The 22,971-nt window shown below is 35.5% G+C and overlaps 1 protein-coding gene across 3 annotated transcripts in view; it reads right to left on the reverse strand.

Annotated features, from left to right (window-relative positions):
* GLS (glutaminase) overlaps positions 1-22,971 on the reverse strand; it is an 89,162-nt gene that overhangs the window by 61,400 nt on the left and 4,791 nt on the right. For all 3 annotated transcript variants that reach the window (XM_040228911.1, XM_040228912.1, XM_040228913.1), the window contains exons 2-5: positions 10,282-10,378; positions 9,807-9,928; positions 5,289-5,418; positions 4,245-4,324 (exon numbers count right to left, since the gene is read on the reverse strand). In XM_040228911.1, the coding sequence (XP_040084845.1) occupies positions 4,245-4,324; positions 5,289-5,418; positions 9,807-9,928; positions 10,282-10,378 (429 nt within the window). The remainder of the gene's footprint in view (positions 1-4,244; positions 4,325-5,288; positions 5,419-9,806; positions 9,929-10,281; positions 10,379-22,971) is intronic.

Genomic DNA, 22,971 nt, shown 5'->3' on the forward strand with positions numbered 1-22,971 from the left:
CAAGGCTAAATTTCTTTGCAGCCAAAGATGGAGAAGCTCTATACAGTCAGCAAAAACAAGACCGGGAGCTGACTGTGGCTCAGATCATGAACTCCTTATTGACAAATTCAGACTTAAATTGAACAAAGTAGGGAAAACCACTAGACCATTCAGGTGATGACCTAAATCAAATCCCTTATGACATATAATGGAAGTGAGAAATAGATTTAAGGGACTAGATCTGATAAGAGTGCCTGATGAACTATGGATGGAGGTTCGTGACATTGTACAGGGGACAGGGATCAAGACCATCCCCATGGAAAAGAAATGCAAAAAAGCAAAATGGCTGTCTGGGGAGGCCTTACAAATAGCTGTGAAAAGAAGAGAACTGAAAAGCAAAGGAGAAAAGGAAGATACAAGCATCTGAATGCAGAGTTCCAAAGAATAGCAAGGAGAGATAAAGCCGTCCTCAGTGACCAACGCAAAGAAATAGAGGAAAACAACAGAATGGGAAAGACTAGAGATCTCTTCAAGAAAACTAGAGATACCAAGGGAACATTTCATGCAAAGATGGGCTCGGTAAAGGACAGAAATGGTTATGAACCTAACAGAAGCAGAAGATATTAAGAAGAGGTGGCAAGAATACACAGAACTGTATAAAAAAGATCTTCATGACCCAGATAATCACGATGGTGTGATCACTCACCTAGAGCCAGACATTCAGGAATATGAAGTCAAGTGGGCCTTAGAAAGCATCATTTCCAACAAAACTAGTGGAGGGGATGGAATTCCAGTTGAGCTGTTTCAAATCCTGAAAGATGATGCTGTGAAAGTGCTGCACTCATTATGCCAGCAAATTTGGAAAACTCAGCACTGGCCACAGGACTGGAAAAGGTCAGTTTTCATTCCAATCCCAAACAAAGGCAATGCCAAAGAATTCTCAAAATACTGCACAATTGCACTCATCTCACACACTAGTAAAGTAATGCTCAAAATTCTCCAAGCCAGGCTTCATCAATACGTGAACCGTGAACTTCCAGATGTTCAAGATGGCTTTAGAAAAGGCAGAAGAACCAGAGATCAAATTGCCAACATCTGCTGGATCATCAGAAATGCAAGAGAGTTCCAGAAAAACATCAATTTCTGCCTTATTGGCTATGCCAAAGCCTTTGACTGTGTAGATCACAATCAACTGTGGAAAACTCTAAAAGAGATGGGAATACCAGACCACCTGACCTGCCTCTTGAGAAACCTATATGCAGGTCAGGAAGCAACAGTTATAACTGGACATGGAACAACAGACTGGTTCCAAATAGGAAAAGGAGTACGTCAAGGCTGCATATTGTCACCCTGCTTATTTAACTTATATGCAGAGTACATCATGAGAAACGCTGGGCTGGAAGAAGCACAAGCTGGAATCAAGATTGCAGGGAGAAATATCAATAACCTCAGATATGCAGATGACACCAACCTTATGGCAGAAAGTGAAGAGGAACTAAAAAGCCTCTTGAGAGGAAAGTGAAAGAGGAGAATGAAAACGTTGACTTAAAGCTCAACATTCAGGAAACTGAGATCACAGCACCTGGTCCCATCACTTCATAGGAAATAGATGGGGAAACAGTGGAAACAGTGTCAGACTTTTTTGGGGGGAGAGGCTCCAAAATCACTGCAGATGGTGACTGCAGCCATGAAATTAAAAGATGCTTCCTCCTTAGAAAGAAAGTTATGACCAACCTAGACAGCATATTCAAAAGCAGAGACATTTTGCCAACAAAGGTCCATCTAGTCAAGGCTATGGTTTTTCCAGTGGTCATGTATGGATGTGAGAGTTGGACTGTGAAGAAAGCTAAGCACCGAAGAATTGATGCTTTTGAGCTGTGGTGTTGGAGAAGACTCTTGAGAGTCCCTTGGAGACTCTTGAGAGTCCCTTGGACTGCAAGGAGATCCAACCAGTCCATCCTAAAGGAGATCAGTCCTAGGTGTTCTTTGGAAGGACTTATGCTAAAGCTGAAACTCCAATACTTTGGCCAACTCATGCGAAGAGTTGACTCACTGGAAAAGACTCTGATGCTGGGAGGGATTGGGGGCAGGAGGAGAAGGGGATGACAGAGGATGAAATGGCTGGATGGCATCACCGACTTGATGGACCTGAGTTGGAGTGAACTCTGGGAGTTGGTGATGGACAGGGAGGCCTGGGGTGCTGCAATTCATGGGGTGGCAAAGAGTCAGACACAACTAAGTGACTGAACTGAACTGAAACTGGTTAGTTTTTAAATGGGGCTCAGTTTGTTCAATGTTGTTCTCTGAGCCCCTCTCTAAAAATGCCTCTTCTTGTGAACCATATCTATTGATAATTTCTAGCCCCATAAAACAAATAGCATCCAATTTTACAAACTTGACAGAGTTGGCACCAAAGGCAATCATTATCACCATGGAGATAAACAACAAAACAAAAAGAAAGCCTTTTATGTTACCAAACTGCTAGGATGCAGATGAAGTACAGAACTGGTTTGAAAATGAAAAAAATTGTGAGTGACCCCAAGAGCAATAATCTCTGTTTAATTTGCTAAAGTATCCCACGTGCCCCAATCAATGAGCCAACACAATACAGGCACACATTCATTCTAGTGGAATGTATTCATAGTGAAACTGGGCACTATAACTACCCCTCGACAATCAGAAGTTAATGGAGACATCAGAGGGACACCTCACTTCTAAGTAAAAGAGTATAATATTTTTCTTATCAAATGTATGAATAACTTGTAATTCAGCCTATAACTTCAACTTGGCAATCATTCTATTACCTGACAAAAGCCTGTCTTACTACCTTTGGATCTAAAAATACCTATGATCTAGTCCAAAGTCTTGTCTCAAAATTTCTCTGGATAAGAAGGCTAAACTAAAAGAATCATCTATATGTACAAAATATGTTTAAGAAGAAAAAGGACATGCATGAGAATTAGCTAATAATAATTTCCTCCAAATATAAAAATTTCTACTACATGATAAACCATAAATACAAGAAAACAGGAATACCACTCCCTACTGGAATTTATCCCATAGGATAAGCCATGCCTTCTCATGAATTCGTGTCTGTTCACGGAACCCAATATTTAATAGAACACATGAGTGTTTAATTATTCATTTCACAGGCCCAGATGAGGATAAAAGTCTGTCATAACAGAGAGAATAATGGACTAGAAGTGTAGAGACCTAGGTGCTAGTTTCACCTCTGCCAGTTTTATACAAATTCTGGGCCTCGGATTCCTTATCATTAAGTATGAATGAACTAAATCACATTTGTTAAAAAAAACTGTAAATACTTGAGAAAGATTAAAGTATTAAAGATAAAAGTATTTATTTTCTAATACATTCTGATAAAAGTATTATTAGAATGAAGGCACTTGAGACATATAAAAGCTTTAATTGGGATATTATGATTTGTAGTTTTAACAAAATTTAGGATAAAATTATCTAACATAAATTTATCAAGCTGTATACACCAAGGAGTTGTTTATCTCATTTTATGTAAGTTATATTTTAATGTAAAAAGAAATAATTGCCTTAGTAAAAAGCAAACAAAAAACCAGAATGATTTTATTTCTGAGCTGAAGTCTTCAAATGAGTAAAAAATAAGAATTTTCTTTTTTTGGCATAATTTTTCTGACTGACAAGACCAAACTGCAACATAATAAATCTTTATGTCTGACTTACAGCATAATAAAAAGGTCATTCTTTAAAAAATATTTCAGAACTTTGTTCATTTTTCCAAGGGTCTCTCTTGACTGACTTTTAAAATCAAAATATTCTCTCTGAGGTACCCTCATATTTTTATCCTTTTTAAAATTCTGCTGGATCCTTAGATGTCAGTGGTTATACCTGCAGTGTGATTACATCCTGAAAATCAAATTTCATAGGCTTCATGAAATCCTGTATCTTTTGCAAATGACTGATGGGCAAAAGACTATATATTACATTATATTGTCTTAACTACCATGCTAATCATATAAGCAGCAAGAGGAACAAAAATGATGACAGTATGGGTAACCAATGTTAAGTGAAGAAAGGTGAACTAATTCTATTAGTGGTCAGTTCATTAGTGAGTAATTTCATATTTTGCCAAATCTACTTTTCCTAAGCAAATCTGTAACTGTAGTTCCTTAAACAATAAACATTCAAATAAAAAGACTACAACTGTGAATAATGTATGCAGTGAGCAAATTTAAGTTTTAGAGCTGGTTTTGACGAATTGGAAATAAACTTACCTCTGTCCATCTACTGTACAAACGGATACACCCCACAAATCAGGGCTGAACTTGGCTAGTTGAGGAATATAATCTGCAACCTATCCAAAACAGTGGAAAGAAATCAACAGATAAAATATAAAATATTTTCTTCTATCAAAAAAATTTATCTTAAATTTAGCTTCCACTAATGAACATTTTGTAGTACTCAGTGGCTTCATAGTGTATCTTTTGTAACAATATTCATAAAAACTAAGGGCATAACAGACTTGAGGATTACAAGTGAGATCTAAGTGACCTCTCAGAGTCTCCGTCACCATCTGTTTTCTATTGCATTCTCTCTTCCTAGAAAAAACACAGTCTGAGAGGAACTAGGAATTGGTTTTTTTTTTAAAGGGAAAAAAACAAAATTTATTTAATCAGGATCATGATAATAGGGTTTCATAATCTAAAAACTTTCAATATCAAGAATAAAATAGCCCTTATATTATGTGGAGGATTTTTAAAACTGTAAACATTTTATTTAGCATTTGGGGATACCATACCTGCAAAAATTCCCAGAAAGTTATTTTTTAATTAATTAAAAATATAAAGGTCACCTTAATCGTTTGAAAATCAAAAAGATTTCTTTTTAATGAAATAACAACCATAATATTTGAAATATTTTAAAAGCACTTAAAAAAAATACAAAAGCACTAAGCTTCCCTGGTTGTTCAGACAGTAAAGAATCTGCCTGCAATTCAGGAGACTTGGTTCAATCCCTGGGTAGGGAAGATCCCCTGGAGAAGGGAATGGCAACCCACTCCAGTATTCTTGCCTGAGAATCCCATGGACAGAGGAGCCTGGTGGGCTACAGTCCATTGGATTGTTAAGAGTCAGACAAACTGAGCAATTTAAACTTCTGTTTACTTCTGTTACTCTAATAAAAGAACTTAATCCAGTGGCTTCACTTAAATTTCCTACTTAGCAAAACACAAAACCATGTAATTTTAGTCTCTACACCTCAAGTTTAGCTAAATTTATTCAATTATTGGTTTAGGAAAATATTCACGTCAAAAATATTACCTTTCCTCCAGACTGCTTTTTAGCACTCTCATATAATTCATCGATATGTGAAGTAAAAGACATAAAGTCAGGAATGACAAACTTTCTTCTAAAGGCTTGTGTCAACAAAACAATGTTGCTTTGAACACATCTGTGGAATATAAGAAAAAATTAGTACTTGCTAATAATGACAGTATTAGGAAAATACTCAAACAATAAAGAAATTCAACATTTTAAACAAATTCTAGAAATTATACTCTTTCTACATTATTTTCTTTCCTCCAAGCACCCTTTCATGTAGTTGCTTGTAAGCTGTTGAACAAATTAAAGAAATAAATTAGATAGCCTAAAAACTGTATTAAAGACTAAAACAACAGAGCATTCCACCAGGTTAAGTACCAAGACCATCTAAAAACAAGACTTTGTCACCTACCAGATATGATAAGCATTCAGCATGACATCTGGTTAACAAAAATCAGACTTTAATATATAGCTGAGATCCTCTTTATTTTTTCCATGAAATAACCTCAGCCTTACGTCCCTTAAGAAAAAACTTCACAAAAAACTAAACATTCCGTATTTTAACATATTTTCTATAAATTACATTTTGAAAATGTTGCATTTCTAAGCTAAAAACTTTGTTTAGTCAGATTTGTCCCTAACATAAAATACTTATTTAAATGCTTGCAAAAATAATGTTTAACTTTAAAAAATATATAATAGTATAATAATTTTATATTACTTGAATCACCAAAAATGTTTACATTATTCTATGTACTGTTAAGATGTGTAACACACTATAGAATAAAAATGTTTCACTGTTAAAAACTATTTAAATGATATGGTAAACCATGTGGATGGCAAAGCATGAAATCTAATAATCTGAATCAATCTTCTGCTTTGTTTTAAAAGGGTTTAAGCTAGAAAATCAATTTATTAATATAACCGTAAAGAAGAGTTTTATAGATAGGTTAATAGCCAACCATATACTCTAAGCTCATCTTAAGTGAGTCTCAGAAGCTCAACAGAACACTTAATCGATAAAGGCAGACACTGTAGACTTGAGCATCAAGCCGTTATACCAACTAAGACTAAGCCTGTAACACACTAAAAAGTACTAAGCTTCAAATACTGTTTATCCTGTTTAACCCTCAAAAGATGAACCCTTTAAGAAGGTAATTTCCCCATTTTACAGTTAAGAAAACTCTGTGTAACCTGCAAGTAAATAACAGGCACTAACTATAAAAGGAGAGCTGGAGAATAGACACTCTCAATTTTTCAGTCCATGGTAAATGATAAATTTTTATCTCAGTATCTTAATTCAGATGTTCTAAATGAAATAGCAAATTAGAATTAAAAGCCAGATATCACATTTTAACTATTGACAAAAATCCAGAATATATACTCACTTGATCAACATAAAATTATACACTGATTTAAAATAAAATAGGTTATTTCCAGTGATAAACACATGCTTTAATTACAACATGAAAAAGTTATAATCCTAATTTCCACTATTAAGCTATACATGTAGAAATAACTGACATCCAAGATAATATTTACTTCAATAAACCAATAAATTTTATGATAGTTTCAATGTTACCTAATATTGAGTTTTGTCACTGACTTAATATTTAATATGCATCAAACAGTAATTCAACTTGCACATGAGAGTTACAAGTAATATATAAGAAAGACATTTCTTAGAAGAAAAAATTTGATAATTCCTGATCTTAAATGGCTATTCAGTATCAAGTCAAATCTGCATCCTCCTTCTTTAAAGAACTGTTGCATGAGAAAATATAAGGACTGTCAAACAAATAAAAATTATTAACCTTACTACTATTTACCTACTCAAAATTAATCAGCATTTTTAAAAGGAGGTTTTATACAAAAACTGTATAGTCAGTGAAACTGGCATTTTTTTTTTTTTTTACTCTATTAGAAGGTGCTGGTAAAGCCGTGCTAACAGCCTTCATTGGTGAATTACTGTGGCCAGTCAAGGCAATATCACTCAGAAGAGTGTCTAGCTGCATGATGATGAGCATTCCAAACTGTAATTTTTTCCTGGGAGTTATTTTAATATGGATGTCATGAATCTAACTAGAGAATCAGAAGTCATATGAAGTAGAATGAAGAGTAAGTGTTTTATGATTTTCAACAAGTGACATCTTTCTCATGCTTTCTTTGTTCAGTTTTCTCATCCTAAACTGGTAAAAATAATTTTACTTTCCCTTTTAACTTAAATGTTTATGATTAACGACTGTTATGCACATCTGTTTTATAGAATATTTCAAATATAATTTCTCATTAGTAAAATAACATAGTGGATAAGAATTTTCAAAGAAAAATCAAATAAATACAAAGACTACCACTCATTTCCTCCAAAACAAGATGATAAAAAAAATTATGATCACACATGATAATATTTTCTAACACTTACATGGCTAAAAATATATGAATAAATAAAGTATTCCTTTTCAACACAAATTTTCTACTTCTACTAAGACTATTAGCATTAAAATCAATCAATTGAGTATTATTTAGATAGGTACAGGCAGTCTCCAACTTTCAAACAGACTATGCCCCAAAAAGTATGCTTAGAACTTATTTTCCCATTTAAAGAAAAATTCTACATGCTTCTCAGATTACCCTCAAAGGCTGAATATATATATTAACCAACAAGGTATTTTAGGTAAAATGTCAACACATTGACTTCAACCAAACCTTTTCATCTTTCTTTATAAATTACTTCTCTGGGAAAATGAATTCCATTGTAACATCTGCTTTTCCAGTTGCATGAAAGTGAGATAGTTTATTTCTGGCAACACTAACTAGAAAACTTATTTTGAAAACAGAGAAAATACTCCTCTGAAGCAATCACCTGTCCAGGTGACCTGAAAAGGTTAGCGGTCAGAGGTTTTGAATCTCATTCAAGGAATGAAAAGAGAAATCATATGCCTAGAGACATAAACTTTTCCACTGCCTGCTCACATAGACTACTCAGCATCTGTCAAGTTGGGAACTGCCTATATTACAATTGTCAGGGTTGTTTTTTTTAAATTGGATTACTGTTTAAAATAACGCTAATTGTTATTTTTAACATAGTAGAAAATTTTATGCTTTTCTGTTTACTCAGTGTATTTACTTTTTCAAATTTCATATTTAAACACAATAGTATGTTTATGAAGCACAAAAATCCTTAACTAGTACTTAAAAGATACAAAATACTGCTTTCATGTAGGAATTCAAAGCAATTCCTCATACCCACAATCAATATACCTATCTACCATGTCTTTGAATCAAGTCTGACAACTTTATTCTCAGATATACCGAAATAACTCCCCAGAAGGCACTTTGCAAAGAGTTCATGATCACTAAAATTAAAATAATCTTACTGCAAAAATACAGCTAACTAGAAATTATTTCCTTCCCTTCACAAAGAACAGGTTCGTAAGACCCAAAATTCCTAACATCAATTCCAACATGAACCTAAAATCTACATTTTATAACATCAGCAGAGTTAATAGCATCAAGAACCATGTGGTGAAAAGACAGAGATCTAAAATCGGCAGCACTCACTGCTTCATGGTATGCCAAGACACTTGGGACAATCTCAGTTAAATACTTATACCTTCAGATGACTTAATATTCCAGGATACTTCAGCAGATATCTAGAACAAATCATCTAGCCCCCAAAAGACAATAAAATAAAAAATATATAAAAATACATACATACAAATAAACTTTCAAGGTAGATGCTGGAATTCTTTTCAATCTAAGCCTATAGTCAGGAAAAAGCCAAGGTTTAACAGTAGTGTTTACAGTTTTATTTTAGTTCTCACTCAAGTTTAATTGTAAAATACCATATACTTCCTTGGGTTCCATGACAAACTTGTCTATCAAATTATTAAGCAATCAAACTAGTAGGAACACATTAAAGAAAATAAAGATTAGCAAATGTAGGAAAATAAAAATATTCTCATTCAAGCAAATCAAGGCATTAATGTCCAAAGTTAGCATTAAGTTTTTAGATATTCTGAAAAAAAAAAAAAAAAAGCCTATGCAGTAAGCCTATGTCTGCTGTGAAGAGAGAAGCAGACAATGGAGACATGTAAACCTAATGGATGCAGGCTGCCTGAAGCCTTCCCATTTTATGATGCCATCTAAATCAACTTGTAGAAAAGAAACAGACCATGCTGAGAAAGGCTGCAAGATATGCAGATGAATTAGAGATCAATTTAAACAGGACAGAGTGTGTTCCATTCAAACTGAATGCAATCTCCAGGTATTATAAATTGGAAACATCCATGGCTACATTTCCTCAGAACAGTTTCAAGGTATACTCTTAGCCCCAGTATATTATAGAACTTTAATGTGCACAAAGTTGTTCTAAGCAATTGATGTTTATAAATCCCCTCCCCTCTTTTTTCAATTACACAGGAAGCACTGGCTTTCAAAGATGCAATTTTGTTTTAAAAGAACAAAACACCACATAGCATAGCAAATGACCATTAATGGTTTGGCAGAAATTTTTACTTTTTAAAAAGATCTTTGTCTAGCATGACACCATCTGATGTTGTTTGAAGAGTTAATCTTAACATATCCATACACTCTTTCAACCTGGGATCAGACGTTCGCAATCCTGTAGATTTGAGTGCCTGTTTTTAAAAAAATAAGAGTCTGTAAATACGTAGTGCAAATAATGTATATGCTTATTCCAACTACAAGTTTTTAACTCCTGTATTTAAAAACTTCTACCCAAGACCTGAATATATATATATGGCATTTTAGTGTCACTATTACCCTCTTTCTGGAAAAGTTTTTCATTGTTTCTTTCATTTCCTTTCATTGATTATCGTGAAATGAGCATGATGAAAATTTGAAAATAAGAGAAATAGTGTCAGTCAGAATCTACATGTCAGACGACTTTAAGACTACATTGCAATATCACCATATATTGATTCATATTACTGATTTTTAAAAGTTAGGATAGAAAAATGTAAAAACTTACTGTAATAAATTTATGAACAGGTATTTTCTCTTGTCCTTCTGCAATTGTATAGAACAGCAAATCTTCCAAACTAGGTAACAGACCCTGTTTTATTTTACTAAAGAGGAAAAAAAGAACACAAAATTAACTCTTATGTGAACTTTCAAGTAGATTTTAGCTACATCCACTTAAAAATAATCAATGAAGCAGACTACAGTTGATAGATTCCTCAAGACCTACTATCATATTAATAAATGCCGATGTACCAAAATCAAACAGTATTACTGAAACCACATTGAGAAGCACGTTTAAAACATGTTCATTAATTTACACAGATATTTTGTAATCCTAAATAATCTGTTATGGTGATTTCTTCCTGTACAGCCTAATATACAATCACCCAATACAGCCTAGAAAATGTTAAGGCAAGAGTCAATATTTCATTCTGTTATTATTGTTTTTTTATAGGATGATTATACATATATAACGGAGAAGGCAATGGCGACTCACTCCAGTACTCTTGCCTGGAAAATCCCATGGATGGAGGAGCCTGGCAGGCTGCAGTCCAAGGGGTCGCGAACAGTCAGACACGACTGAGCGACTTCACTTTACTTTTCACTTTCATGCACTGGAGAAGGAACTGGCAACCCACTCCAGTGTTCTTGCCTGGAGAATCCCAGGGACAGGATTCCATGGGGTCGCACAGAGTCGGACACGACTGAAGAGACTTAGCAGCAGCAGCATACATATGTAAAACATGGTTGTGGTTTAGTTGCTAAACTGTGTCCGATTTTTTACAGTTGTATGTACTAAAGCCTGCCAGATCCTCTATCCATGGGATTTCCCAGGCAAGAACACTGGTTTGTCATTTCCTTCTCCAGGGATCTTCCTGACGCAGGAAGTGAACCCAGGTCTCCTGCATTGCAGGCAGATTTGTTACCGACTGAGCTTTGAGGGAATCCTTGAATATAACACATATATTATAGTCATATATTTGTTATAAACAGTTATATATAGTTCGAATAATTAACCTGATTGTAAAATCTGAGGAACAGAGTAATTAAGAAAAGATTAGTGTACAAGTTCTCAAGCTATAATATTTACTAGTCAAGTCACCTTGGGTAAACTAACTTTTCTGTGATTCAGTTTCCTCATTTGAGAAAGGGAGATGTGAGTTGACTTAACACATTCAATACCGTCAGTGCCCTGCTTGGCAGAAAGTACTCAATTGTCAATAGTTGTAGTGACTATTGCTAAAGTGACCTAGACTTACATATACACATCAAATGCCACAAATCATAAAGACTGTTAGAATAAAAATGTTACCATAAAAAATATATTAAAATCTTAATTAACTAATAAACTGGTATAAGATGCTGCTGCTGCATTGCTTCAGTCGTATCCGACTGTGTGCGACCTCGTAGACGGCAGCCCTAAAGGGTCCACATTCCTGGGATTCTTCAAGCAAGAATACTGTGGAGTGGGTTGCCATTTCCTTCTCCGATGCATGAAAGTGAAAAGTGAAAGTGAAGTCGCTCAGTCGTGTCCAACTCTTAGTGACCGCATGGACTGCAGTCTACCAGGCTCCTCCGTCCATGGGATTTTCCAGGCAAGAGTACTGGAGTGGGGTGCCATTGCCTTCTCCGGGTATAAGATGCTACGATTAACCAAATTAATCGAGAAAAAATTTTTTCCTATTTATTGCAAAGTTTTCAGATAAAACTATAATGAACCTATAAACATTTTCTTTTGGGGGGCTCTGAAACTGAAATGAACACAGTTTAATATTCTGAACATTCATGACTGTCATATGTATCATAGTGATAAGAATTATAGATCTAGGGTAGACCAATCCCCTCCCCACCCATCACTATTTATTAAAATCAAAGGTACAAATACATGCATGTATTTGTATGTATGTGTATATAAAATGTCTGGAAAGGGCTTTACCTTTATTTCAAGAAAGAGAAAATTACAGAGTGGACCATATATTTCTATTTTAAAAGACAACAGAATACAGCGTCGGCTCACAGTGCGTGTACATTTACACATGCATATAAAATTTCTCCTCAAAGAAACACTAATGTTGGCATTAATGTCACTTATACTGTTTTCAAAGCTATCATACCAGCTTCTTGTTTTTCAAGTCAACCCTAAAGTACAAGAATTTCATGCCAATGTTTTTAAAAAAATAACATATAGGATTATTGTAATTTAAACACACATCCTGGACATATAATTACTCCTTAAAACAATCTTGGCTCTTAGAGAAATTTTTACATATATTTGGGATATTTTAATTATAAGAGTTAAAAATTATGGATAACTTTTGTTAAGTATTCTGATTAGCTGTTTTACATGCATTCTAGTTCAATCCCTACAATGACGACAAAAAATACTATTATGCAGAATAAAGTATGGTTCCTGGTACACAGTGGATGCTCAATATATTTACTGTTTGACCAAAAAACAAACAAACAAAAAAAAACAAAAAAAAAACCCAGGCTGACTCTGTCCCCATTTCTCAGAGGCTCAGACAGGTCAACAAACTTTCCAAGACTGCACAGTGGTAGAGATATATTTAGAAACCTTGTTCCTCTGAATTCAGAGTCCAAAATATATGCCTCTACAGTTTTGCTGGCTCTTAAACCTACTAGCTAGTAATTACTATTATAAGGTATGATTTTTCTAGATCTTCAATCCTGATCTAAAACCATTAAGCAGCATTCAACAGTACTGATTACTTAATATTTAAAGAAAAATTGAGCCAGCTGTCAAAAACAATCAGTGGAAAATAACATACCAATTATTTACAGAAAATGGCTTGTTAAGTAAACTTCAGATAGTGGTAGTTAACACTTTAAAAAACTGCAGAATAAGCTTTCCATGTATTTACCACACCAGTAAATGGTATTTGCTTTGCCTAAAAGCTATGTAAGTAACATAAAATATACAGTTCTTTAGCTTATGGTAGATAGGGCAAAGAATTTAAAATGACCATGTTTATTGCCACAGCTAACATAAAAGACTAAATACTTACTTTTGGACAAGAGAGTAATTTTTATCCATTGGAGAGATATTTAAGTCATCCCTAAAATACTATGCTCATAAAATAAATAATAAATATAAATGTATAAAAAAGAGTTCAAAATTAATTTTTAAAAAAATCTACCAATCTGAGCATTTAAAAGCTCAGACTCTGATCTGAAAATGAATTTACTTCAATAGTCTGGGGAACAAATGCAAAGGTTCTCCCCAAACTTTCAACTACACAGAAATTACCCCAAAGACCTTTCCTGATATTATTACCTCCCTCCCCACTTCTTTCCCCAGGCTTCCCTGGTGGCTCAGATGGTAAAGAGCCTGCCTGCAATGCAGGACACCCAGGTTGAATCCCTGGGTCAGGAAAATCCCTTGGAGAAGGGAATGGCTATCCACTCCAGTATTCCTGCGTGAAAAATTACAAGGACAGAGAAGCCTGGTGACCTACAGTTCATGAGGCTGCAGTGTCAGACACAACTGAGCAACTAACACTTTCTTTCCCCAAATTTAATACTATTTTGTGGCACTGCTTAATGATATTATACTTCACCATTGAAACTCAAATGCTAAAAACTGTAGTTTCTGGAATATATAGTAACTAGGATATTTTTGAGAAGTGTTTAAGTTTTAATGACCAAAAAAAAATAAATCATAACAGGAGTATGCCAAGACTGTGTATATTGTCACCTTGCTTATTTAACTTATATGCAGATTACAATCATAAGAAACACTGGACTGGAAGAAGCACAAACTGGAATCAAGATTGCCAGGAGAAATATCAATAACCTCAGATATGCAGATGATACCACCCTTATGGCAGAAAGTGAAGAGGAACTAAAAAGCCTCTTGATGAAAGTGAAAGAGGAGAGTGAAAAAGTTGGCTTAAAGCTCAACATTCAGAAAATGAAGATCATGGCATCTGGTCCCATCACTTCATGGGAAATAGATGGGGAAACAGTGGAAACAGTGTCAGACTTTATTTTTGGGGGCTCCAAAATCACTGCAGATGGTGACTGCAGCCATGAAATTAAGACGCTTACTGCTTGGAAGGAAAGTTATGACCAAACTTGATAGTATATTCAAAAGCAGAGACATTAGTTTGCCAACAAAGGTCCATCTAGGCAAGGCTATGGTTTTTCCAGTGGTCACGTATGGATGGATGTGAGAGTTGGACTGTGAAGAAAGCTGAGCGCCGAAGAATTGATGCTTTTGAACTGTGGTGTTGGAGAAGACTCTTGAGAGTCCCTTGGACTGCAAGGAGATCCAACCAGTCCATCCTAAAGGAGATCAGTCCTGGGTGTTCATTGGAAGGACTGATGCTAACTAAAGCTGAAACTCCAATACTTTGGCCACCTCATGCGAAGAGTTGACTCATTGGAAAAGACTCTGATGCTGGGAGGGACTGGGGGCAGGAGAAGGAGACGACAGAGGATAAGATGGCTGAATGGCATCACCGACTCGATGGACATGAGTATGGGTAAACTCCAGGAGTTGATGATGGACGGGGAGACCTGCCGTGCTGCGATTCATGGGGTCGCCCAGAGTCGGACATGACTGAGCAAGTGAATTGAACTGAACAGGTTTTCAAATTATAGTACCAACAACTGGTGATAAGCCCTCAGATTCTGTAGGGGGAAAAAACATGAAATAGTTACAACACTCAGCAACTAAAATGGGTATACACAGATGTGCAAATTCCAAGAAAAGTTCTTGTTTTATACTTTAAAAAATTTTCCCTTTTATTCTCCCTCATTTCCTTTTTGATTTTTGCCTTTAAGGTCTTTTCACCAACATGAAATAGTTATAACACTCAACAACTAAAATGGGTATACATAGAAGATGTGCAAATTCTAAGAAAAGTCCTTGTTTTATACTTTTAAAATTCGTCCCTTTTATTCTCCCCTCATGTCCTTTTTAATTTTTGCCTTTAAGATCTTTTCACCACCATTTTGTTCCTTCTTTTACCCCTTCTTCCTCCTACTTTACCTTCTCAAAATATCTGCCTAAAACATAGAAATTTCTTAAAAAGAAAAACCTCATGTATTTAACTGCTATTTATAACATGTACAGAATTATACTAGTCCCTGCTTACAATCTAAAAAGGAAGGAGAAGACATACATAATGAGGAATTACAAGACACAAACAATGGGATTCAATCACTGGAAAATTATTTACTATGAACTAATAAGGCAGTTTCGGGGGAGGATGGAATTTGAGCTAGACTTAAAAGATGGGTAGGAGCTGGAAATATGGCAACAGAAGAGGACTATCAGCAAAGGAAACAGAATGACCACAGCAATGAAAGTAAACATTCACTAGGTATTTACAAAGAACAGCAAACAGCCAGAGCATAGGATATATGAATCAGGGTGCCTGTTTCTACCCACGAGCTGTTAAAATACCTAATTTTCAAGGTTGAGAGAGTTATATATACATCAACCAATAAATGAGGAGACTACCAAAAATTTCTGTCCTTTATCGAGCCCATCTTTGCCTGAAATGTTCCTTTGGTATCTCTAATTTTCTTGAAGAGATCTCTAGTCTTTCCCATTCTGTTGTTTTCCTCTCCTTCTCTGCATTGATCGCTGAGGAAGGCTTTCTTATCTCTCCTTGCTATTCTTTGGAACTCTGCATTCAGAGCTTATATCTTTCCTTCTCTCCTTTGCTTTTCACTTCTCTTCTTTTCACAGCTATTTGTAAGGCCTCCCCAGACAGCCATTTTGCTTTTTTACATTTCTTTTCTACGGGGATGGTCTTGATCCCTGTATCCTGTACAATGTCACAAACCTCATTCCATAGTTCATCAGGCACTCTATCAGTTCTAGTCCCTTAAATCACTTCCACTGTATAATAAGGGATTTGATTTAGGTCATTCATACCTAATGGTCTAGTGGTTTTCCCTATTTTTTTCAATTTAAGCCTGAATTTGTCAATAAGGAGTTCATGATCTGAGCCACAGTCAGCTCCTGGTCTTGTTTTTGCTGACTGTATAGAGCTTCTCCATCTTTGGCTGCAAAGAATATAATCAATCTGATTTCAGTGTTGACCATTTGGTGATGTCCATGGGTAGAGTCTTCCCTTGTGTTGTTGGAAGAGCATGTTTGCTATGACCAGTGCATTTTCTTGGCAAAACTCTATTAGCCTTTGCCCTGCTTCATTCCACATTCCAAGGCCAAATTTGCCTGTTACCCTAGGTGTTTCTTGACTTCCTACTTTTGCATTCCAGTCCCCTATAATGAAAAGGACATCTTTTTGGGGTGTTAGTTCTAAAAGATCTTGTAGGTCTTCATAGGACCGTTCAACTTCAGCTTCTTCAGCATTACTGGTCAGGGCACAGACTTGGATTACTGTGATACTGAATGGTTTGCCTTGGAAACAAACAGATCATTCTGTCGTTTTTGAAATTGCATCCAAGTACTGCATTTTGGACTCTTTTGTTGACCATGATGGCTACACCATTTTTTCTAAGGGATTCCTGCCCACAGTAGTAGATATAATGGTCATCCGAGTTAAATTCACCCATTCCAGTACATTTTAGTTCACTGATTCCTAGAATGTCGACGTTCACTCTTGCCATCTATTGTTTGACCACTTCCATTTTGCCTTGATTCATGGACCTAACATTCCTATGTAATATTGCTCTTTACAGAAATGGTATGGACCTAACAGAAGCAGAAGATATTAAGAAGAGGTGGCAAGAATACACAGAAGAACTGTACAATAAAGATCTTCATGACCAAGATAATCACGATGGTGTGATCACTCATCTAGAGCCAGACATCCTGGAATGTGAAGTCAAGTGGGCCTTATGAAGCATCACTACGAACAAAGCTAGTGGAGGTGATGGAATTCCAGTTGAGCTGTTTCAAATCCTGAAAGATGATGCTGTGAAAGTGCTGCACTCAATATACCAGTAAATTTGGAAAACTCAGCAGTGGCCACAGGACTGGAAAAGGTCAGTTTTCATTCCAATCCCAAAGAAAGGCAATGCCAAAGAATGCTCAAAATTCTCCAAGCCAGGCTTCATCAATACGTGAACCGTGAACTTCCACATGTTCAAGCTGGTTTTAAAAAAGGCAGAAGAACCAGAGAACAAATTGCCAACAACCGAGCGATCATCAAAAAAGCAAGAGAGTTCCAGAAAAACATCTATTTCTGCTTTACTGACTATGCCAACGTCTTTAACTGTGTGGATCACAATAAACTGTGGAAAATTCTAAAAGAGTTGGGAATACCAGACCACCTGACCTGCCTCTTGAGAAACCTATATGCAGGTCAGGAAGCAAGTTAGAACTGGACATGGAACAACAGACTGGTTCCAAATAGGGAAAGAAATACGTCAAGGCTGTATATTGTCACCCTGCTTATTTAATTTATATGGAGGGTACATCATGAGAAACGCTGGGCTGGAAGAAGCACAAACTGGAATCAAGATTGCCGGGAGAAATATCAATAACCTCAGATATGCAGATGACACCACCCTTATGGCAGAAAGTGAATAGGAACTAAAAAGCCTCTTGATGAAAGTGAAAGAGGAGAGCGAAAAAGTTGGCTTAAAGCTCAACATTCAGAAAACAAAGATCATGGCATCTGGTCCCATCACTTCATGGGAAATAGATGGGGAAACAGTGGAAACAAGTGTCAGACTTTATTTTGGGGGGCTCCAAAATCGCTGCAGAAGGTGACTGCAGCCATGAAATTAAAAAAGATGCTTACTCCTTGGAAGGAAAGTTATGACCAACCTAGAGCACATATTAAAAAGCAGAGACATTTCTTTGCCAACAAAGGTCTGTCTAGTCAAGGCTATGGTTTTTCCAGTGGTCATGTATGGATGTGAGAGTTGGACTGTGAAGAAAGCTGAGCGCCGAAGAATTAATGCCTTTGAGCTGTGGTGTTGGAGAAGACTCGAGAGTCCCTTGGACTGCAAGCAGGTCCAACCAGTCTATTCTAAAGAAGATCAGTCCTGGGTGTTCTTTGGCAGGACTGATGCTAAAGCTGAAACTCCAGTACTCTGGCCACCTCATGCGAAGAGTTGACTCATTGGAAAAGACTGATGCTGGGAGGGATTGTGGGCAGGAGGAGAAGGGGACGACAGAGGATGAGATCGCTGAATGGTATCACTGACTCAATGGACATGAGTTTGAGTGAACTCCGGGATATGGTGATGGACAGCGAGGCCTGGCATGCTGCAATTCATGGGGTCGCAAAGAGTCGGACACGACTGAGCAACTGAACTGACTGCCTGACTGATTAAGAAATTTATAAATCTACCAATTCTACAAACAGGAAGCCACACTGTCTCTGACTACTGATCAACCAGCTTCCCAATACAAAAGGACAATTAAAACTCCTTAGTCTGATATTTAGTTTATAAATTGGCTATGTACTATCTATGCTATCAAAAGTTTCTAAGTAAAAAAACTCCATTATCAAATCAAAGAAGGAAAATGAACTCAAAACGAGGAGAGGAGAAAAAAATGAAAAACAACTTACTTTGTCTTATTTTGTTAAATAATGTTTCATATTACTTGACCTTTCCAAACTATAAAGGCTGGGGTAATATCTTTTTTGTCAACTCCATATAACTCAAATGTATAATATAGTATAGTAAACCTATTAGATAATCAAAAACTTCTTCAACTAAGTAAAAAAAAAAAAAGATGCCTACTAATAGAATAAAAAGAATGCTTTGGTGTTTTTACTTGTAGCTTCATTTTAAAACAATTATCTGAAAAAAAATACTTAGAGCTGTTTTTAAATCAGTTTATCATTTTGATTTTAGAGTGATCTGATTGATATAAAGCATCCATAACACCAGTAAACTGGCAGATTGAACCTGTGAGGTTGAAAGCTGAAATCATAGTGGCTGATCATATACCATTTTAAGTCTGATAAAGTGATACCTCTAAATCATTTTTCCCCCAAGGCTAAGTATTAGAGAATTCAAAAAAAAATTTTACATTTTTAAAAGCTTTACTTTAAAAGGACTTTCTACTGTTTCATCTTAAAACTCCAAGCGATAAAGCAAAGTGGGTAAACTGTCCCCAAATTACCGAGAAAGTCAATATGGCCACTGTCACACAACGCAAGTGGGTGGACCAGATTTAGTCCTAGAAGTCAGTACTTGGTTCCTAATCTCAGACTCTTTCTGCTATGCCACACCAACTGTGCTGAGTTGTTACACTCCATTTTAGGAGGAACACCTGGAGTTTATTCAAAATAAAGAAAGGTGAGATTCCTTACCTATTAAAGAATTTCTAACCAAAATGCTAACAGGGAAACGACTTACATTAGATGACCAAATTGTTATTCTGCCTTGTTAAAACCGCATCTTGTAAAATACAAAGCAAAAATGAGATGAGGCAGCTGTTTTAGCTGGGCTTTATTTAAATTTATTCAAAAGCAAGTCAAAGTAAGAAACACAAAAGTGAGCTTTATATGAGAAGTGGCCACGCTGTCTATATCAGCTGATGACAAAGTGTCGATATGTACAACTTCATGAGTCTAACCCAAGGGTACAATCTGCTTGACTTCAATATGAGACTGAGGACCTGGGCAGATCAAGTCCCAGATGTCCAACTCTGTTTGTCCTTCCAACCATGGTTGGAAGTATCTGTTAACAAGTATCTGCTAACAAGTCATTCTAGTTGTAAAAATACAGATATGTGAATTCTATCACTGAAATTACTCTAATTCCACACAAGAGATGACTTCCTCAAAATAATTAAAATATATAGGGTTAAAGTTAACAAAAGGCTGATTTCAGCTACACATAAGGAAAAACAAAATAACTCTGAAAATGGTATGTGCTGCCTTCAAAGGTAATAAATTCTCTTATCAATGAGTATTCAAACAGATGGATAACAACCTGTAGCAAGTATAACAGAAGGGAAAAAACGTCAGCTGGGGAGATGGCTTTTTAAGGTCTCTTTCAATACTAAACCTAAAAACTTATAAAGCGTTATATTAATCTCCTAATACTGGAAGAAAAAACAAAGTCCTAACATTGTATGACCTTGGTTAGGTCATTTAATAACTGTAGCCAGTTTATAACCTATGTAAAATGAGGTGTAAATAGATGTCTTTAAAATCACTTCCAACTCTAATTCTCAGTTTTTGAGCTACTCAAAATTCCTATAAATTATATTCCTATAAATTTCTTCCTAAGTTCCTATACTAAAAATCATAAGCTTTTACTCACTCAAGACTACATAATGTAGACATAAAGGATTTAGATATATTTTACATATAAAGCTTAATTATCTGGGTTCTTTAAAAAAGTAATGGGAGTACCTAATGCCATGAAACTGTACATTTAAAAACAGTCAAGACAGTACATTTTATGTTACATTAATTTTACCCCATTTTTTAAGAAAAGGTAAGGGGAATTGGGTATCGAAGGTTGAGAATGAGGGGAAATAGCTGAACTGGAGACAGGGAGACCAAGAACAAAATGTAGCAACTGATAACAATAATCCACAGAAGAACAAACCATTCTAACTAAAAGCAGGGTATTAGAGAAAATCTTACACAAATAAATACAGTTCAGTGTAAGGGCTACTAACGGCAAACTACCGCAAGGGCCACCAGTTTTTGTTTACTGCAAGAAAGCCAGGCCTACTCAAAATCTACTGTCTATGCCTTCTTTGCTACAACAGATGCTTTGAATACCTTTAATAGACCAGAAAGCTTGTGAAGCCAAAAATATACACTATTTGGCCCTTGAGAGAAAAAGTTTGCCACACTTGCCTTGGAGCATCACTGTATTTTAGCACAGTATAGTAATATCCCCTTCTAGTGAACCTAAGAAATGTTAAACTCTATTCATTACAATTTTTTAATATGGCAAAAAAACAGGCAACATTTTATGAGACTTACACCTAAAACAGTTAAGAAATTTAAAACTTTGATGTTTGAGGATAAAAGAGAATACAACTGGATAATGCCGATAATAGGAGCTTTACAAACCCATTCACAATCTTCTTCAGAACCTTTTTCAATGCGATAATACTGTTATACATACTAGAAAAAACGGTATCAGGCCAGCAAACCAGGACAGCAGGGTAGAGATTTACAAACTTAAAATGCTTTCTCTGATTAGAAGTTATCATAATGATAAATCTTAAAAGTAACTATATGGAGGCAGGAAACATGTCTGTTCTCACAAACCGACAACTGCTAACATCGTTTTGGCTTATTTCTACTACTTTTTCTAAGCATTTTTTAAAAGCTTGAGATGACTTGACATCAAATTGCATAGAAAATTTTGTATTATAACTTTTGACTTAACATTATATTTTCCTTATATTCCTAAAAAGTATCTGTATTCACATTAAATGACTGAATAATAAACTCTCATGTGGATGTGCCATAATTTACTTAACCATTCCACTTCTATGGAACACAACTTTTTCCCCACTTTTCTCTAAGCATAATATTGTGCCAAAAATATTAGCGAAAAATCTATCTACACCTCAGTTTTGTTAACCTGGACTCCTAAAAAGGTACAAATATGAAATTCTTCTAAAGTTTAAAAATCACCAAGGGACGTTCTCGGTTCTATGCACCTGTGTTTCACAACCAAAGTAATTTATACCAGAGTAGATTCCAGGATAAATCATAGCAACAGCATCTCTATCTGAAAACTATTTACCTTACTTAGAGAAATCTACAGTTAGATATTTATTTATAAAAATAGTTACTTCATTTGGCTTTAAACATTCCTCTTAGTATCAAATGACTTAACGGTGAAATGGCACACGCAGGCAACTCCTTGGTTTATAAAAAATTTGAAGACTGAGGTGCTTAAAGAACGCAAATCCTACAGGCTGACTTTCGGTTTCTACAGTCATAATTTTTCTCCACTTCAAAATCACAAGAAGGAAGTAGTGCCATTTTTTTTTTTACTGATTTTTTTTTAAACTTGAAGACACCCACATATATCTTCAACAAATTTCTCTTCAAGGTGACCCTGATCTTTTTCAGACTAAAATTGTGTCTACTACCCACCACCACCACTTTTCCCTACATACAAATGTCTTCACCAAAAAAGACTAATTCCCTTAGTTGATTTTTAGGTAGGCAGACTTCTTTGTAAAAAATACAAAGCCTAGAAACAAGAAGCTAAACTCAAGTAGACTAAACTTCAGGAACTCCTTCAGTGAATGACATCTAAATATTATTAATTAAGAGCATGCAGTTTATTACAGACTATGTCTTGGTATTATCAACAGCTAAATAAATGCATGTGGTTTAAAATAAACATTAGGCCACAAAAAATTTTAACATGTACGTTATGGCTGGGCATTCAAACAAAACTACAACTCACTGATAACTGTAATCTAGAAAAAATATTTAGCAAATCACAAATAAAATGAAGGGCTCACTGCAAAGTCCCACACCCAAAATTAAATATATTTTCTTTATGAAGGAGGGTTTTTAAGTTTGTATTGTAAATTATTAGTAGCTCAGTTATGTCTAACTCTTGGTGACCCCATAGACTCTAGTCCACCAGGCTCCTCTGTCCATAGGATTTCCCAGGCAAGAACACTGGAGCAGGTTGCCCACCCTTCTCCAGGGGATCTTCCCGATCCAGGGATTGAACTAAATATATTTTCAATCTTGATTTCAATTTAAATGAATTGTAAATATGTTCACTTTTACAAATT

This window comes from Oryx dammah, unplaced genomic scaffold, assembly GCF_014754425.2.
Source record: "Oryx dammah isolate SB20612 unplaced genomic scaffold, SCBI_Odam_1.1 HiC_scaffold_27, whole genome shotgun sequence".
In the NCBI taxonomy this organism is placed as follows: Eukaryota; Metazoa; Chordata; class Mammalia; order Artiodactyla; family Bovidae; genus Oryx; species Oryx dammah.